Source organism: Zootermopsis nevadensis, unplaced genomic scaffold (genome assembly GCF_977971745.1).
Source record: "Zootermopsis nevadensis isolate Lab colony 2312 unplaced genomic scaffold, Znev_1.0 Znev_ptg000019l, whole genome shotgun sequence".
NCBI classification, from domain to species: domain Eukaryota; kingdom Metazoa; phylum Arthropoda; class Insecta; order Blattodea; family Termopsidae; genus Zootermopsis; species Zootermopsis nevadensis.
Window position 1 is genome coordinate 432,002 of NW_028259151.1, and position 21,148 is coordinate 453,149.

A 21,148-nucleotide genomic window follows, 5' to 3' on the forward strand; every position below is an offset into this window, starting at 1 on the left:
GAGCTATCACCAACACAAAATACACCAAAAACAGTGTTACAGTCTATTCATGAGATATGTGTTACTTACGTCTCGGTATGCACTGGATGAAAGCATCTCCTGTATGTTCATCTGAACAGGCACAAGTTGCAGTATGATCTCTAACCAGACATATGGCTCTTATACCACAAACAGCACCCAAAGCACATGGATCTATGCACTTTCTGTCTAGGCAAGCCTTGTCTAAAGGACAATCTGTGTTGATCACGCATTCAGGATGACAGTTGACTGAAGGGTCACCTTCAAAACCTTCCATACATGTACACACTGCTCGTCCCCCCAGCACTTGACAGTAGGCATTGACAGCACATGGGCTTGGGTGGCATGGACCACTTGGAGGTGGAACTGTACAAACACACAAATTCTTTCAAAATAAACATGATCCTTTTCATTTTGGGCATAGGGATGCGTAGTCCTGACACCCCTTACTTCAAAAAAGAATGCAACAGTACAGATTTTTTTCTTGTATGTTCTTGATTTAATTGGCGTTTTATTCCAACTACTACATTTCATATGTCAATCACCATCTTTTAAGGAAAATTATATTCTTTTGCTAGCAGAAACTTGGAGATGGGTGCCTGACTGAAACTGCCCTTGCATACAGCCAAACATGTGTTTTCACTCAATTTCCCTTTTAATAAAGGGAATGGTGAATCCTTAGCTTGGTATTAGCATTTAGGCCTTAGCCTTAGGACAGAATCCAACCAGTTCCCTGATTTTAGCAAGGTGCAACTTTGGTAGTACATTAGATCGTCTTTGATTCCATCAAAAACATCAAAAAGCAGGCACTTTCCAATTTGAATTTAGCTTTCAGACTTCTGAGTGCCAAACTAAGTAAACACATTACCCACAAAACCAGGGATCTCATAGAACAAATAACCAAGATTTTCTTATGTTATTATTATTTATAATGTGAAAATTATAGACAATTAAATTTGTAATCCTAAAAACAGTGAAATACTGTTATGATGAACTCCAGTGGATATAGAAAATATTATATCAAAAATCTATTTTAGTAAAATTACTGTAAATACAACAATGAAAATACCAGGATTTCACAGCATCATGGAGCTGCCTAATCTTATCGTGTCAAATTCACTTAAGAATCTCAACTACAAATATTAGTAAGAATGTTTTAAACATTATCTGGGTACAAACCAGCTTAAATAAAATGTTAACTTCTTTTTCTAAGCATATCTGTTCTTATCTTCAAACCTTAAAATACTGTCCATGATAAGAGGTCATTACAAAAGTATTAAAATATCAATAAAATGTGAATAAAATCAACAATATAAAATATACTATTAAAAGCAATAATTATTATGGAAATGAGACTCAGATGAAGAAGATATAATACACAAAAATGTTCTGATGATTAAGTCATGTACTAACAAAGGGTAAATTGTGACTCACATAAAATGATTAAAAATTAAAAATATAATACAACGTGACACTGTATATGAGTATTATAAATTAACAAACTGTAAGATGTAGAATTAAAGTTCAACAAACAAGTGACTAATAAAACTACTCACCTTGAAGTGGTGAGCACCTTATCAGAGGATTTCCAGTTAGACCATGATTGCATGTGCATACTGGATGGTGTTTCTCCACACGGCATGAGGCTCCTATGCCACAAGATCCAGGGCATGGGTCACGACAACTGTATGCAATACAGGCAAGTTTATTTGTGCAGTTATCATCTGTTCTGCATTCAGGTCTTCCACAGCCTGTAGGGCCAGTGGGATCACCAGAAATTCCATCAGGGCAGACACACATGGGATAACCCTGTGGTGAAGCTGTACAGATGGCATTGGGCCCACATGGGTTAGCCAGACAAGGACTGGGAGGTTCTGAGATACAACCTGAGTATGGATCACCTTTGTAGCCTGATTTACAATAGCAAGATTCTTGATTCCCAGTGATGTAACAGTCAGCATTACTGCCACACGGCCCAGGTTGACACAGAGATATCACAGGTACTGTAAAAGACAGAATAATCAGATATATGCACCATATAAAAGTACAGTGCCACTGGAAATGAATAGCAGAAAAAAGATATGATATTAGTGAAAAAATTGGTTCCTTCAGAAATTAACATCATAAATTATGTATCTTAATTACATTCCATGGACCCATAAGTTAGCCAGATAATTCTTCTTCTCTCTGAGTCTGTTTGTAAATATAAAGAGCTATTCTATCCTATATGTTGTTACCTTGATATAAACTCATGCTCTTCATAATTTATTTGTAATATGTAACAGAGTGAACTCCGGGAAATTTAATTAATGTTAAAATTATCTTAAAACCTGGTTATTTGGACCCATATGATAGCAAAAGAAAATGGAAATAAAATGCATGAACTAACCAGATTTGTATATGAAATAACACATGTACAATAGCATCAAATTACACCACACTTAAATATGAAACAATCTAGTACATAAGCTAATAGTGATTCAGTTCCATTACAGCTATATCCACATACCATGACAACTTTGGTAAGGATTCCCAAAACTAGATTCAGGGCAGGAACACTGTGGTTCCTTGTTTGGATCACAGATAGCTCCAGAACCACAAGGGTTTGGTTGACAAGGATTGTGCTTTCTCACACAGCCTCTGATGGTGTTAGGGCTCTCCAAAAAGCCTGGTAGGCATGTACATTTGGCAAATCCATTGCTCAAAATGGCACACTGTGTGTTTGGACCACAAGGAGATGGATCACAAGGATTAGACGGTAGATGACATGATTCTGATGGAGGATTGCCTTCATATTCTGGGAGACAGAAGCAGAGTGGTGAGCCATTCACAATGTGACAACCTGAATTTGGGCCACATGGATTTGGTTCACATTTCTCTCCTTCAGGAACTGAAAACAGCAATAAGTAGCAAATAAAACACACTACTCATATATTGATGTTAGCTCAATCTATGCATGTGCTTTCCTGGTTAAGTTATATGTCTGGCAGTATAGTACTCAGAAACCTAAAACAATGTATAAGTAAATTCAATACAGCATAGTAATTTCTTGTCAAACAAATATTTGTAAAATATGGATAACTGATTATAAGATAAGAAATATATGTAACACAGACTTAAAAATATTTCCATTAAATGCAGAAATCTCTTTTATAGAATATGGAATGGAGGACTTAACCAAATGTCATCATGAAACATATTGCTGCATATGCCAAACCCACTGGCATTCTTTTAATGTTTTCTGCCAAAACACACCTTATCAGTCTAATTCACTTCGTTATCTCTCAGTTTTACACTTACTATAATAAGTATGGCATCAACACATAAATATCTTTAAGTAATGGTAAAGAGAAGAACTGTCATAAATTAATGATGGGTACTTTTTGTACACCTCAATGATGACATAACTATGTCATATTAAAATTCTTGTATGTATGAAAAATTATGACAGTAAAAGGGACGTATACTTAATTTCAAAACAATGTATAAAACATGATGGCTACATCAGTAAGGTTAAAGCTATTATGAAGTATATCTACAGGTATTTGATGCCTTAAAATGTACATCAAAATACTCACTGCATTTCCTGAATGGATTTCCTGTCAATCCCTTTGGACAGAAGCATATTGGGTTTCCATTGTCAATTTCACACATTGCATTTGTGCCACATGGATTTGGATCACAAGGATTGCTTGGTGCTAAACAAGAATTTTTTAAATAAAATGACGCATCTACATAATAAAGAGTATTGCACATTATTAAGTGTTCTGACTACAAGGAAGTTTTTAATCTCTACAATTAATCCTCAGAATATAGTAATAGTAGACTACTTTCAGAACAAATGTTACTATCCACACAATACATTTGTTGCAGAAAGGATCATATATACCAATTACATACTCACTGGATAAATAACTGAAAGCTAGAATATTAAACATAAAAAGGTGTTTTAAAAACAAGAGCCCTCTATAAGAGTGCTGCAAAAAGACAATCAACATAAAAAATATATTTAAGAATAAATAACTAGACAAAAGTAACATTATTTTCACCCATTAAATTGTCCTCTAACTGGGTTATTGTTCCCATATTAATAATGCAAAATATTTACCATGGCATTCTGAAGTTGCATTTCCATTGTAACCTGGCAAGCATTTGCATAGTGCTTTGTGATATAATACTTCACACTGAGCATTCAATCCACAATTGCATGGACTCTGACACCTGCCTTCGATGCAAGCTTCAGTGGTAAGGCAGTCATCATCACTATGGCATCCTGTCATTGCAAATTAAATCAACAGTTCAGTAAGTATCATGTATCAGTATTTCTGTAGTTAAAACTGCCAAGTCAGTGAAGAAAACTGCATATGGGTACATATATTTTGTGACTAATGTAGTAACATATAGTAAAATTAATCATTTTCTGCTGTACTTAATAGAAAACAAATGCTGTATAAAAATACAATTAATTTATCTGGTCTGAGAGCATCAGGATTCAGTAAGTTTAAACTCCATAACAAATGACAGGTCGGTATACAATGCAATAAACATTACAAGTGTGTACAGCACAACATCTATCTTATGAATATTTCTGTACTAAAATCCTTCATTTTACACAAAACATCATGGATGCATAAACTCTAAAAAAATTGCATAGTAAATAAAAGCAACTGCGTCCTATTAACTAAACTATATAAAAGCTTTACACTGTGTGTCCTGGTAATAAAATTTCATTCCTTACACATATTGGTAATGTTTATAACATTTACCTGAGAAATGTGTTAGGTGTTTGAAATTCTTTATGAAATATTCTACTTTAAATGAAAGGCAATCACCATTAAAATAAATTCTGGAACTAAATTGAAAAAGTTTCATCTCACCAATACGTTCTGTAACATCTTAGGAAAAAACATTTAGTAAGTAGACAGAACATTCAATCAGGTATTATATATTATACATAATTATTAATATGACTATAATTCATATCTACCAGTCAATAACATGAGCCAAAGTACCTTTTAAACACTCCACATGCGGGTCTCCTGAGTATCCATCAAGGCACTGGCAATCAATGGCATGATTCACTGTCAAACAATGTGCATTCTGACCACAGGGATCCGTTGAGCATGGGTTGATACACACACGATTGAGTCGGTCACAAATTTTGTGTGGGGGGCAGTCCTCATTGTAATGACAGATTGGTAAAGGTCCCTCCACTGAAAACAAAGTCGCATTTTGTGTAATTACTCCAATACACACCACTCACTTTATATTCACTATATATTGTATACAAACACACATATGCACACGCAAACACACATACATAAACAATTTCACACACAACATTAGCAAACCTTTGCATTTATGTATGCTATACTAACAGCATTAATTTAGAAGTTATTATTCCGCTTACCCTTGCATCCCTGCTAGTACAAGGCTCATAGTATAACATACTTTGTATTAGTCAGGAATAACGTATTAAGAGCTCTCAACCTTCTACATCTTAGGTTGGATTCATAATTTCTCACTGACTTACAGGTTACAAGGTTACATAACTAACTAATTAACTAACTATATGGCTTACCAAACCCAAAGGTTCATCACCAAAATCCAGTCTCCTTCAACTCCTATCTCCCTTAGATCCCGCCTGACATTATCCTCCCATCTATGTCTAGGTCTCCCCAGCGGTCTCTTCCCCTCAGGCTTCCCAATCAATACCTGGTGCACCACATGCCCCACTCATCTCATTCTTTTTGACTTAATCACTCTGTCAATACTGGGGGAGAACAACAAATTTTGAAGCTCATCATTATGCAGTTTTCTCCATACCCCATCATCTTCTTTCCTCCTCAACACCCTATCCTCAAACACCTGCAATCTGTGTTCCTCCCTCAGAGTGAGAGACCATATTTCACACCCATACAAAACAACAGGCAAAATTATTGTTTTGTTATACTTTAATTTTCAGGTTCTTAGAAGTCAGAGAGGAAGACAAAATATTTTGAACTGAGAAGTAGCTAGCATTTCCGGAATTTAGTCTCCTCCTAACTTCCTCATGAGTATCATTTTGATATGTTATTGTTGTTCTCAAATATTTGAACTTTGTAACACTTTCAAATAATTTATTATCCACCCTAAGACAATTCTGCCCGCCTGTCTGCTGATAAGATACAAGCATGTACTTAGTTTTTTCCGAATTTACTTCTAGCCCCACCTGTCTACTAACCTCTAGTAAAGCTTCTGTGTTCCTCTTTATTGTATTTATATCAACACCCAATAAATTAACATCATCAGCATATGCCAATAGCTGATGTGTCCCATTCAATTGCAAACCCTCCTGCCTCTCTTGGACTTTCCTGATGGCATATTCTAGCACAAAGTTAAAGAGCAAGGGAGACAAAGCATCTCCTTGTTTTAGACCGTTCTTGATGAAGAATGTCTCAGATACATATTTACCTATACGAATTTTGCTACAGGTTTCATTTAAGCACACTTTTATTAGACTCACTAGCTTCTTTGGTGTACCAAATTCAATAAGAATATTATATAGCACTTCTCTCTTCACAGAGTCATAGGCTTTTTTGAAATCTATAAATAGTTGAACTCCCATTTTTTCTCTAGTATCTGACGAATGCAAAAGATATGGTCAATTGTTGATCTGTTTCGTCTGAACCCACACTGATGATACCCAATAATTTCATTCACATATGGAGTTAATCTTGCCAAAAGAATGTTGGACAGAATTTTGTATGAGGTTGACAGAAGAGAAATTCCTCGGTAATTACTACACTCAGTCTTGTCCCCCTTCTTATGAATAGGAATAATTATGGATTCCTTCCATTGTTGTGACATCTCTTCCTTATCCCAAATTAACAGTACAAGCTTATGGATCCTCATATGCAACCCTTTGCCACCTGCTTTAATTTATTCTGCTGGAATCTGATCAATACCTGGAGATTTATAACCTTTCAACTTCCCAATGGCTGCTTAAACTTCATCTAAACTAGGTTCTGGCACTAACAATTCAGCTGTAGGTATTTTAATCTGTCTAACATCATCAGTCTCATGAACATTTAAGAGCTGGCTAAAGAAATTTTCCCACCTATTCAAAAATTTTATTGGATCTTAATTTATTTAAAATGCTATTAAATTAGGTTTTTTCTTACAAAAAGGTTCAAATATGAAGATGGCTGTCTGCTGGGTTGTTGCATCATGTAGACTGATAGAAGTTTACCAACGTTTCAGAGGGCCTTACTGCCTTTATCATAAGGGCAATAAATAAACTCCTACCTGACTACACAGTGCTACAACCTAAAAGACAGCTATCTTCAAAGTTGCCATAAAGGGAGTTTCAAATATCACAAGATATGTGTAATTAATATATGCCATAACCATCTGATCATTTCTATGAAAGAGAAAGTAATTACTCTACCTGGTGCGCATCCAACAAATCCATTTCCTTGATAGCCCTCAGCACAACTGCAGTCACTTCCGTGGTTGGTATTGATGCAAACAGCATTGAAAGCACATGGGTTTTTAACATCACAAGGGTGCTGACAGGCTCCTCCAATACATGCTTCAGTCAATGGGCAGTCTTCGTTGCTAGAGCAAGTCACTACACCAGAGAAATAACCAGAAACATGTACACAAGAGGAAGAAGGTTGACAGAATTTAATATGTACAAGAAACAACAGTTCTCCACAAGATCTGCTATAAAAGAAATGCTAACTAACGTCTTATCTAATTACTGAAGTGCTATAAATATTTACATGTACTTCAATACTTCTACTGACGGTTATAGTACTACAAATTACAAAGGCTTTGTGAAGTTACTGGAATAAAAAAAAAAAAAATACTATCATACAACTCTTTCAGTCACCCCCGTAATTACATTAATTTTGTTGCAGTTGTTATACCGTTGATTTTGTTGTTTTAGCAACAGAAAGAGCACTTCTTACTTTACAAAAATAAAATATACAATGACACAAACAACAAGAGAAAATTCGTAATATTTACAATTTCATGCATGTACATGATGTTAAAACATTATTAGGAATGAAACAGCAAAAAACGTGTAACTGACTTCAGTTAATATGCCAGATTGGAAGTTCTCTGTGAGAGGACAGGCTGAATTTTAAGATTTGCTGGTTATCACAAGCCCCAAAAAATTCTTTCTTTCTTTCTTTTGTGGAATTTCAGGTTTTAATTAGTGTGTGAAAAGAGTAGTGAACCCCTGATACTGCACTTTCTCAGTTGTCTTGAAGGCCCACACTTTGTCCATATTCTTTCTGTCCTCTGGACATGTTGCCAATATTTTGTAAGCATGTAAAATGCCCAAACCCTCTGGTTGTTTCTTTTCCTTTGTTCAAAAAACCCAATATCCATAGCTCATATATTCATTTCCTATTTTTGTTAATACCAGATTCTTTACCTGTTCCACATCCCTGGTGCACATTTATGAACAAATTTCAGAACCCTTGTAGGCAATGGATTGATATTTTTTCACAGTTTTTTAACCACTCACAAACACCTAATTACTGGCAAATTGTTAACACATCTCCTCTATCCTATATGAAATACCAAATGTTCCCTTTATTAGGAATCAGTATTTATTTGTTGCTTCCTACCGATTTCTACAGTACTGGGCATGTGGTGCATTATTCATACATTTACAAACACATATCATTAATTTCTAATACAAAAATAAAGAAAATTATCATAGACAAAAGGAGGGTTTTTTTCATCATCTATGGTCAGCTTGATCGTTATGACCCCTTTCGGGATTTTCTTGCGAAAGTACCACGGTGGTTTCGCCTTGCCTTCCGTGGCCAATCTTTACCCACCAGACTAAAAGAGGAGACGCAGACAAACATCCATGCCTTGAGTGGGACTTGAACCCACGGTCGCAGTGGCCATGCCTCAGACTGCGTGGCCACTGCGCCGGCAGGTTTGTTTTGCTTCTGTGAAATTCTTTTCCTTTATAACTAACTTTGAGCACTGCATATTTTCTAGTACCCACTAAAAGTAGGAAGATAAATACATATATTGTCGTATGTAAATAGTCTTTTATTATGCAGTGGTTTGGACATATTTTTTAGACACACAATTTCACATTTTTTTTAATATGTAAAAGTCAGTCAGTCTCATGTGGACGGTATTCACTGCCGACATTTAGAAGCAAAACACTACCAGTGTAACTGGTTCTACAGCCTGCTGTGCAGGTTTGTATTTTCTCACACTGCAAATATAATACAGTGCAGTGTCTACACTAAGAATGGGAATGGTATATTTATATCAATTTTTAATCAATAATTTTCATTTTGTAAAAAAAACTCTATTAATTCTACTTTAACCATGCATAAACAAATCAATGGAAACTTACAAAGCAATCCCTCACCAACCACAGATTTCAAAGTAGAATTTGAGGTTCGTATGGTGGTGAGAACAAAGATGGCTGTCCTTGCAGCAAGCACCTCTGAAATTTCAGTTAAACTTCTAGCATACTACTTGGTACTATAACCCAGAAGACAGCCAAATTCACAGATTTGAAGTATTCAAAGTTTTAATTTATTTCCAATTTAGTCAACCACAGTAATTGGTTTTATGCACTACAGTTTTTAATTTGTGCACACATGAAAAAAATAGGTAACGCAGGAAGTGGGTCAGCATGGTCACAATCATCATCATTACTGCTGTGGCCATCACCATGGGGTTCAGCTCTCAACACTTATAGATACATGATAAAACTGGTTATTTCATTCAGGACAGTCTTCTCGGTTGCAACACCATGCAAACTTGTTATATGTTATAGGTTACCAAAATTTCAGAGGAAATGTACTGTCTCCATCTTTGAGGCATAGGTACATCTACCTCCAAAACAGTGATAACCAACTGCAAGAACGCATAGCATCATAACCCAGAAGACTACAATCCACATTTTCAGCGCTGTGAAAATATCAAATTTGTTGATTTCGTTGTATTAATTAGTATGGTGTCTGAACATACATTACTTTTAAACATGCTATTAAAAATAGTCTGTGTTTAGTAATGGAAGAAGCGGCTTAGTTAGGCTTTAATAAATGGTAAGTGGGGTTACAGTTCCCCAAATTTCCAGTTTCCCATAATGACTTGGTACTGCCAACAACAGAATTTCAGAAATGTAACCCTGCAGTTGGTGAGGGATTGATGTATTTCTATAGACTTTACACACGTGATGAAAACGCCACTGTAATCTTAAAATTGTCATTGGTGAACTACAGATTCAACTGTCTATTTTATTATGCAAGTCACAGACAACTGAGGATAATCCAGTAACAAGTTCATTAAAACTTATAAAGTTTCTAACAAATAATACAAATAATTCTGAATGCATTGTCAGTATTAAAAAGAAAAATAAACTGAATGGCTTGATAACATTAATATTAACAACAATATATGTGGTGGACAAAATACTTGGATGATTATGTGAAATGGACTCACTAAAATAATGGATAAACATTACTGAGAACAAAAAGATGGCCAAGTAAAATTATTTTTCAGAAAATATGCAGTGGACCACATAGTACAGAAAATATCCATCGACTTGGTGTAGTGTCACTGTCATCTCATTTATTGGATACAAGATATAAAGAGAAATATGTATGTTTGGCAATGGGAGGAAATCATCCCATTATGAAGCGTTCTACCAAGAAATGTGAAGTGAATGAATATTATGAAACTTTGTTTAATGTCGTACAAAAGTTTTCTATAAGATCAGGGATCTTTAAAGCACAACTGCAATGCAATGCAATGGAGTGGAAAAGAAAATAAATTTGTAGGAGAATAAGAAAACATATGGACTAGATTCTCCCCAAAAATTGAAACAATAAATATAATAATAAGAATATCTGCATATAAATAAACAACACAACTCCACAGCAAGCTTGGAGAACAAATGTCAATCATACAAAAATATTTAAAATTACAAGAAAGAAAGAAAGGATGTAAAGTCTTCACTATATTACCTGATATAGCCCTAATACTGATAAAAAAGGTTTTACTGGTACTCCACTTGTTATTGATACACACCAATTTGGTGATTTGAAAGTTGGTCTTACAAACTTTGCCTTTACAAACAGTTAGAATTGCTGTGTTCAGTATTTATTATGAATGCTGATTCTAAATCAAAGCAAGCAACAGTAACAACTTGAAAAGGCCAACAAATAAGTAACCACAATTTGGGCTGCAGATATGCAGTTTAGGAATTATATACTGCAATAACCAAACTATAATTAGGTTCTTAAAAACACAAACCCAGTACCAAGTTTGAGTTCAGGACAGATTTTATATTATGCCCAAATCCATTTCATAAGGGCCATGTTACAATGGGAACCATAAATTTGTTCTGAGTAAAACTGATGAAAACATGTTTATTAAATGTATGATTTGAGGTTTTCACAGCGGTGAGTATGTATGAAGTATGTAAGTGAGTATGAATATTATCACCCTGATGACGGAGGCAGTATGACCTCTGAAACGTTGGTTAACATCGACCAGACTACACAGCGCAACAACCCAGAAGACGGAATTCTTCATGTTTATTAAAGTTGCTTCCTTCTGCTTGCAAACAACTAAAGTGAGCACAATGCATTTATTTCTTCCAATGGTATTTTGAATCTCTAGGAACTATGAAAGCAAAACAAGTTTCCTCAGATATCATTTTAATCCAGACATTTTCTGAATAATAAGCATTATTAATGATTAGCTCTAACATCCAGTTTAGAACTGAACAGACTAAAAAATTCATGACAAATAGAATTGGATCCAGTAAATGTTTGTATTTGTTTTGTAAATAGATTATAGGAATTCTAAGGATTTTATTTCCTCTTGAAGGATTTCTGTTGTGCACGAAGAAGCTTCATAAAATTTCTGAACAAACTGAACTGAAAACTCATAAATAATTTTTATAAAATATGATTATGGAAGATCTGAAAATAAACTAAAAAATCTTGTTAGCTATAATTGTATTTACATGCATAATTTCTATTCATTTAGTTTGAAGGAGTAAACTAAATGTTTTCATTGCATAATTTTGCCTGTTTCAACAGAAAGTTCAGAGAGACAACAAAAACAAAGAAACTATATGATGCTCATAATAAGTAACAATAATTCCTTTTCAGACATATGGTTTATAACTGTATAACTTTCATTACTCACAGCCATACCCTCTCATTTCATGGCCATCTGAACTGTAAAGAAGCAGCGTGATAAAAGACAGAGGATGGTGAAGCAAGTTCAAATACTCACTACACTGATCTTAGTACTGGCACATCATGCCTCTCATGTAACTGGTAGGCCAGGTGCTCAATAGACTTTACCTTTACAATAATTATTACATCATATTTTCTCTTAAATTAAGAAATAAGGGGACATGAGGAATTATGCAACATGTTTACAGTTTTATTAATTTTGCCACATTCTTGTGATCACCTTGTTTTGGAGAAAAATTTAGAAGTTGGTCTAATATTTAATTATACAAAATATATGCCATTGTAGATTAGAAAAGTCTGAGCTTGTACAATAGCCAATAAATGATGCAGTACTTGCACTAGTCTTCATACCTAAACAAGTGCAATTAGTATACAGAAATGTTGCTATAATGAATTCTGTCATTTATAGAACTCAATTAACTAGGATACCGCAATTCAAAGAGCAAGTTAATTGTAGCAAATTCTGTGTATACTTGGGCAATATAGTCTCACAAACTGATATGATCAGTGAAGTAAACAGCCCAGCAACAAAACACTTTTTACGATCTCCTCAAAACAGAAGTTGATGGTGGAAGTATTCTTCAGTAATGCTAGGATATTGTTCACCATAAGTTAATTCCAGGAAAGTATGAATTCAACAAGATTATGTGCAGAGACATTATGTGCTGTTTGTGTAAACTTATCTGCTGCAAATACCCTTATCTTTGGAAATATGGAAACTGGCTGTTCCATCATGACAATGCACAAGTTCCTCTGTCTCTTTTGGAGCAAGAGTATGCGACCAAAAATCGCATCACTGTGTTTCTATAACATCCCCACTCTCAAGATCTAGTCACTGCCCAGCTCTCAAAGGGATATGGGTTCCAGCTGCAGAAGATGCTATGATAGTAGCACTGAAACCTGCAGGAGTGCTTCCAGCAGCAGTATTTCTGCTGAATGAAATGTGTGACAGAATAAGAAGACTATTTCAAAGACAGTGCCCGGTAAACCCTGTGATAATGACGAATAAGTTTACAACAAAAGTTCACACATTTTTTGACAATACCACATGTACATACAGCATATGTATATCTTTAATAAGCCTTTTACTAAGGGCATTTAACTCATAAGATTGATTTTTATAAGAATTTGCTGTCTTTGTGAGTAATGCAGAAAATATGGTATCATTTTTGTTATGCACATGCATATCTATAATTAACTATTGTCATGTTCAGTCCTAAACATTATTTATTTCCTACTTGACTTTATAATTTAAAAATTGTATATAATTAAAAAACCCTCACAGTAAAATAATACAATTATAAGACCTGTTTAAATATGAATGAAACAAATGCAGAGAGCTCAACTGAAATGCTCCTCCTACGAATAACATTATAAAAGGAATTATTCATATTATCTTACATTGTTTAGTTGGGGAACATTTTACTGCAGGGTTGCCCTCATATCCTGTAGGGCAAGTGCATATGGGTCTGTGAGCCTTGGTGTGGCATTTAGCTGTTGCAGCACAGGCATTTGTGAACTCGCATGGGTCCAAGCAGAATGACTTGTAACATGCTTCTGTATCAACGCAATCCAAGTCTGATTCACATGGACTTGGAGCCTTAGTTGTTCCTGGGCTTTCTACATGGGAGGCATCAATAAATGAGCAAGGTTATAAATTAGTTAACCAGTTGTTACTCACACCTGACCAACTGTTAATTCCACACCACTATTCACCAAAACAACAGATGTTTCAGAGTGATAACAATGGAAGGCAATGGCAAGAATGCATACAACACCGATGCCTGTCTTATATACTAAATAAATGGTGCCAAACATAACTATATATAAATCTATGCTGGTGGTTTATATTGCAAATGGGCAGATGATGTTAACAGAGGACATCTCAATTTATTACGAGTATAAATGTAAAAAAAGAACCAACACAGAATGGACATATTATATTATGACCAATCAGTGTGTAATAGAACATTACAAAAATATTAATGGAAGGACTAAAAGTTGTAGATTAACTGATGGAGATCACATCAGAAAACTAAACTAAACTAAACTTAATATATATATATATATATATATATATATATATATATATATATATATATATATATATATATATATAGAAAGGAGACATGAATCTAATTGGACATAATGGGGGAACAAAATATGAAGCTTTAAAGGCTGTAGTACAAATAAATACCACCAAGAAAGAAATGGAGAGTCAAAAGAAGAAAATGAAATAGATGAAGTACTACTAAAGAAGACTATATGGACACAGCACAAAGAAGTATCTCTCTGATCTACTTAATGACACTTTTTAAATGTGTAAGTTATATAGTGTTGTATGGGAGGGTGATTTATGAGTGATGAACTGAAAAGGAGAATGTAGAAATGGCTGTGACCTGCTTTAAAATATTTGTCCAGCATTCACTTGGAGACACTAAAGAAAACCAGAAGAAACCTAAGACAAGACAACAAGTGTCCAGGATAAGTTTCAAACCAAGAATCTCCTAAAAATGAAGGAGTGCTTATGTATAACTGTCGTTAAATATGAAATGGTAGAAACACAGGAAAATTTTCAACCATAAGTATCACAGATAATGATACACTAAATACCAAGTTTTCTGATTCTGAGTAAGTGAGTAGAATTTTGAAATAAACTGTAGGGTAATACAACCATACAAAACCTGCACAAACTGCCTGTTGTACATATGCATCTTTTGCCAGTTCCAGTCTTGAAATTATTACAGAAAAAATCCTATTAAAGGATTACCATATGAAAGAACTGCAATACTTACACACACAGCTAAAACATCTGATATGTGGTAAAAGTATTTACTTACTGTTATAAAAACAAAGAAACTGCTTTATTAATGATTATGTACTGTTATGTATATTTAGTGTGTACGATACTTGGTAACTCGAAACTTCAGTACATGGTAATCACAGCTGATCTTCTGGCAGTAACTGGAGTATATTACAACAGTTTCTTTTTACTTCAACAACTTTTTATGGGTGCAAGGTAGTTGAAGTCCTTGGAATGAGGTTATTTATAATTTACTTCGAGTTACCATGTTCTTTGTAAAGGCATATTAGACTGCAACAAACTGCCATAAGAAAAGTCAAGTTAGAAGTAGACTTACCAAATTAGCTCATGTTATTGTACATAGAAAAATAAATACTGTACAAGTCATACTACATTCTACATTTTAAATATATACTGTAGGATATTTTTAAAAATTAACTTTTTAAAGTAAAACAGGTATGTGCTATTCTATTTATAGTGCAATTTTGAAATATATTAATTTGGTTACTGTACACATCATTTACAACTTTCTACAAAGAAATACAAATGAAGAAGATGTTTGTCACAGACAGTCAAGAGGGAAAATACTACCATATTTAAAGTATTTACAAAAATTTTTGGATTCAGGCCATATGATTATAGAGCATATGTGTTTGTGCTATGTTGTTTATGTAACTGTTACAGTGAAGTATACCTTGGCAATCCTTGGTGGCATCCCCGGATTGTCCAGATGGACACGTGCAAAGTATGATGTGATTCAAGACTGTGCACAAGGCATTGCGTGCGCAACCATTGTTGCTCTCTGCACAAGGGTTCACACACTGACTGCATCTACAGGCTTCTGAGGGGGGGCAATCAGCATCAGCAGCACATGTCCTATTAGTCTGTTCGGTGGTAGGAGAAAGCATGGCTGTGGTAGGGATAATGGTTGCAACTGTAATGTTAGTCTCAGTAATCTGTCCCACTTCTGTGGTAGGAAACACCCCTACAGTTGTTTCTACAGTTATTCCTGTAGAAGTTTTAGCAGTGAAGAGAGATTTTGTTTGAACTTCAGTTGTTCCTTCAAATGGTAACACTGTTGACATTTCTGTTGTTCTCTCTGTAGGTAATAGTGTTTGAATTCCCTCTGTACTCAATGTAGAAGATACTTCTGAAATCTCTGTTGTTCTTTGTGTGAGGTACACTGTTTGAAATTCTGTTGTCCCTACTGTGGATGACACCTTTGTTGTTCCTTCAGAAGGTAGCTCTGTTTGGATTCCTGTCACTGCTGTAACATTTTCATAAGTCTCTGTTGTTAGTTGCACTTCTGTTTGACTCGTAAGAGTTGAACCCAGAGAAAATACACTTCCTTGTTCTTCAGTTGTTACCTCTGTCTGTCTTCCTGTCATGGATGTATAATTCTCAGGTTGAATGGGGCTCTCTGTTGCAGTAATTCTGGTTATTTCTTTCATAGTTATTTCTGTTTGCCCTTCTACAGGAATTTCTGATGTTCTTTCTGTTGGAATTTGTGTTGTTCTTTCTGTAAATATTCCTGTACTACTTTCTGTAGGTATTTCTATTGGTCTTTCTGATAAGATACCTGTTGGTAATTCAGTAGGCATTCCTGTTGACCCTTGCATAGGAATTTCTGTTAATCTTCCAGTAAATAGTCCTGTCGGTTTCTCTGTATGTACTTCTGTTGGGATTTCTGTTGGTGGCTCCGTAAGTTTCCGTGATGTTCTTTCTGTAGGTATTTCTGTTGGTCCTTCTGTTAAGATCCCTATTGATACTTCAGTAGGTACTATTGTTGACCCCTGTGTAGGTATCTCTGTTAATCTTTCAGTAGAAAGCCCAGCTGGTTTTTCTGTAGGTATTCCTGTTGCTTCTTGTGTAGTTATTCCTGTTGGTTTTTCTGTAGATATCCCCACTGGCATTAGCGTAGGAACTTCTGTTGGTATCCCTGTAAATAAACTTGCTGGACCTTCTGTAGGAATTTCTGTTACTCTTTCTGTAGGTATTCCTGTTGAGCCTTCTGTTGGAAATTCTGTTAATCTTTCAGTAGGTATTCCTGTTGATATTTCTGTAGGTGCTCCTGTTGGTCTTTCTGTAGGTATTCCTGTTGGACCTACAGTAGGAAATTCTGTTAATAGTTCAGTGGGTACTCCTATTGGTCTTTCTGTAGGTACTGTTGTTGGTCTTTCTGTAAGTATTCTTGTTGATACTTCTGTAGGTATTCCTGTTGAGCCTTCTGTTGGAAATTCTGTTAATCTTTCAGTAGGTATTCCTGTTGAGCCTTCTGTTGGAAATTCTGTTAATCTTTCAGTAGGTATTCCAGTTGATATTTCTGTAGGTGCTCCTGTTGCTCTTTCTGTAGGAACTCCTGCTGGTCCCTCTGTAGATATTCTTGATGGTCTTTCTATAGGTATTACTGTTGACCCTTCTGTAGGAAATTCTGTTAATGTTGATCTCTGTGTAGTCAATCCTTCAGCTGACACTTTTGTTGGACCATGAGATGACCTCACTGTTGTACCTAAAGTTTCTGTTGCTGGAATGTGAGATTCCTCACTGCTCACTTTTTCAGTAATACCGGATTCAGTTGTAAACACTTCTGTCACACCTGCAGTTCCCGCTGTGACATTACCTGATACTGAACTTGATATGAAAGTTGTTGTTGGAATGCCATGTGTCTCAGTAGTATGCACAGCAAAGGTACTGGCCTCACTCAAAGGTGGATTAGTCACATTTGACTGAGTGGTGATAAGTGATGTTAATGTTCTCCATTCTCTTGTGGTTGTGCTTCCTGTTTCTGGGACTTCTGTTGCAGGGGAATGCCTAGTGGAAATTTCTGGTGTTTGAGTTAGAATACTAGTAGGGTTCTGGGTTTCTGATTCTTTCACTGTTTGTGTTGTTTGTGATATATAAATTCTTCCAGTAGTGGTCAATGGAATTTCAGTTTCTGACTGACTTGCACTTGTTGCTGGAACCAGTGTAAGCTTACCTGTACCAACAGCTTCAGTGGCTGAAGGAACTGTAGTTTCTGTTGGTAATACCGTTACTGGTATTGTGCTTTCCATGTGAGGGACCTCAGTACTTTTTTGAAACTGAGTAACTCTAGATGTCAGACCCTGAAGAGTTGTTAATGATTCTGACACTGTGGTAATCTCTGAACTAAATGTTGTGATTCTTTCAGATGTAACTAGTTCAGTTGATGGTATCTCGGACACACTACTGGCTATGGTTGACAATGGAACTTCAGTAACTGTTGTGACAAATACTTCTGTCTCTGTTGATTCGCTTGTTGTTGGTATGGCTGAAAATTCAGTTCCTAGTGAAGATCCAGAAGGAGATATCATTGACTCAGTTGTTACTGAAATTTCAGTTCCAATTGTTGTGCCTCCTGTAGTTGGTGAAACTATCATCGGATATAATGGACTGGATCTGACTGTTGTTACAGGCCTCTCTGTAGGGATTTTTGTGCTGGTTACACTTTCTGTAGGTGGAGACTTGGTGGTAGATGCTCCTGGCAGTATAGCTGTAGGTTCTTCTTCTGGTAATGTAACTTCTATAGAAAGCTCTGGTCTACTGGTTATCATAGATAATGATGTTGTCAGTTCCCTTGGAATTTCTGTTGACTTTGTTGTAAATTTTGGACTCAATGTATGTGTGGCTTCAGTAATCTGTTTACCTTTTGCTGTTGAAGAAACATTTGGCAACTGAGTTAAAGAAACTGAGGGTATTTTTGAAGAAGGTACAACTACTTCTGTAACATAAGTTGCAATACCTCCTTCTGTTACAGTCACAAGCTGTTTTGTTTGTGCCTCTGTAAAAGAAGTTGACCACAATGACACTGCACTTGTTGGAACTGTAGGTATTTTCGTCTCTACATATGTAATCTCTTCAGTCTGATTTGTAGTAGCCTTATTTGTCACTGTACTTTGTTCAATGGATTGGATTTCAGTTGTACCAGAAGAACTAATTCCATAACTTTCAGTTGTAATTTCTGTTGATGCTTCAGAGGATGCCACACCTCCTCCTTGAGTCGATTGTGTTTCTGGAGTTAAACTTGAAACTGGTGTAACTTGAACATGAATTGATGTTTGAGGACCTGTCTCAATAGTTTGAGTTACTGGTACTTCAGTAAGATTCTCTGTTGATGAAGGCTGAGTTTTAGTAATCTGCCCTGGACTTGAAGTTTCTGGAAAACTTACAGCTGGTAATGAAGTTTCAAAATGTGTAGTGAAGATTTCTGTTGTTGTTACCACACTCTCTGATTCCTGTGGTACAGTTATTCTTCCAAAAGGTGATGTTGTTGGTTGTTCTGCTGCTGTTTTACCACTTTCTACTCCAGGTACTGCTGGATAAGTCTCTTCTGGGAGCTGTGTCCTTTGTGAAATTTGCTCTCTAAGGGTTGTAGAACTCTCCCCACCACCTATGTGTGTCTGTGTTACAGTCATAATTTGCTCAGTACTTAAATGTTCTGTTACTGCTGTCTGTGTCTCTGTCTGTGTAATATGGCTTGTTAGGGTTGGTCCCATTTCAAATGGTGTAATTTCTGTAATGGTGAAGCCTGGCTTTGTGGGTGTCATTGTAGTAACTGTTTCTGTTGCTTCCATTACTATTATAGTATGGGATAAAAAACAGAAATAAATAATACTGTTAGTTTAAGTGAAGTGCAATAATAGCGATACAAATTATATTAGACAGAATATACCAAGGAATAGTGATCATTTAAATAATGTTTATATACAAATTTAAATCCAATTAAACATTAAAAATACTAGGACAGAAGTGACTAAGACTGTTACTTACAGAAACAGAAAATACTCTTTGTAACACAATAAAATTAGTGCAAAAATATTTGTATAATAATATATATATAAAAATACAACTGTACAGAGAGAGATATATGGTTAGACCACAGACGAATTTCATGGAAAAAGATTCTGAACTACACACTGTATGCAGTTTTGACTTTTCTACTCAAGACTGGGATGTCCAAAATTCCTAACAAACTTGTTATTATTTGAACAAATCAGTGGTTATATGCATATAAGCTTGTACTTACTGAAGCCAAATTCCAGAATCCTAATAAGCAATCAGTAGAGATAAATTTTCCATAAAATTCAGCTGAGATCAAAGTAACAGCTTACTAATATTCCACCAACTACGGAATATGTAAAAAAATAAAACTAACTCACAATAAAAAGCTGTATAAGAAGCTAAGCAACAAGCAGAATACCATAAGCACCAATGACCACTTTAAAAAATACAGTTAGTAATGTGTATGCATCACCTCATGCATTATAGTGTTTCACACTCAAATTCATACAATCACTTTCAACCACATACAGATTTACACATTTACAATTCAAACACAACTAACCATTGCCAAACTAAAACTAATACAGAAGCATAAGTTTCCTACATTTACAAACAATATAGAAAGAAAAAGCAATGTTGACTAAAAACATGAAAATACCATATTTACTCGTGTACCCCACACACACTTTTTTGAAAATAATTTGCCCATAAAATGGGATGCGCGGCTTATGCGAGTATGAGTCATTGCGTATCTAACTGTATCTCTCTACCTGCTTGTCTTTGTCCTTAAAAAGCGGTGCTGAACATTACCTGGTTCAGTTATTGTTTGAAAAATGAGTACAAAGGATATGAGATTAAGGTCTTTCACAGCGAGCGAAAAATTGAAGATAATTAGAGTGGCAGGGGAAATTTGGCTGCCAGGAGAAGGTTTGACATCAGTTGAATCGTGGAAGAAGAAGGACCTTCTAACGGAAACTACAAGTAATAGAAGAGCCTTCAGAGGATCCAAACCGAAATCTGAGGGAATCGAAGAGAAGCTAGTGAGCTTTATTTGTGAGAAGCAGCAGTTAGGATATGCTGTATCGATGGAAATGTGCTGGATGAAAGAGGTGAAAATAGTTAGGGCCAAGGAAGTAACAAATTATAAGGCAAGTCAAGGGTAGTTGGTGAGGTATTTTGCCCATAACAATTTAACCATAAGAAGACAGACCCAGATCGTGCAGAGACTACCAGATGCATCTGAGGAAAAAGTTACAAACCTTTTTAAAATATTTGTTTTACT

The 21,148-nt window shown here is 35.4% G+C and overlaps 1 protein-coding gene across 5 annotated transcripts in view; it reads right to left on the bottom strand.

Annotated features, from left to right (window-relative positions):
- dpy (fibrillin-like protein dumpy) overlaps nucleotides 1-21,148 on the bottom strand; it is a 385,379-nt gene that overhangs the window by 168,950 nt on the left and 195,281 nt on the right. For all 5 annotated transcript variants that reach the window (XM_087351382.1, XM_087351381.1, XM_087351380.1 and 2 more), the window contains exons 47-55: nucleotides 15,761-19,660; nucleotides 13,665-13,883; nucleotides 7,448-7,630; nucleotides 5,031-5,231; nucleotides 4,127-4,291; nucleotides 3,597-3,716; nucleotides 2,528-2,908; nucleotides 1,575-2,021; nucleotides 70-384 (exon numbers count right to left, since the gene is read on the bottom strand). In XM_087351382.1, coding sequence (XP_087207508.1) covers nucleotides 70-384; nucleotides 1,575-2,021; nucleotides 2,528-2,908; nucleotides 3,597-3,716; nucleotides 4,127-4,291; nucleotides 5,031-5,231; nucleotides 7,448-7,630; nucleotides 13,665-13,883; nucleotides 15,761-19,660 — 5,931 coding nt within the window. The remainder of the gene's footprint in view (nucleotides 1-69; nucleotides 385-1,574; nucleotides 2,022-2,527; nucleotides 2,909-3,596; nucleotides 3,717-4,126; nucleotides 4,292-5,030; nucleotides 5,232-7,447; nucleotides 7,631-13,664; nucleotides 13,884-15,760; nucleotides 19,661-21,148) is intronic.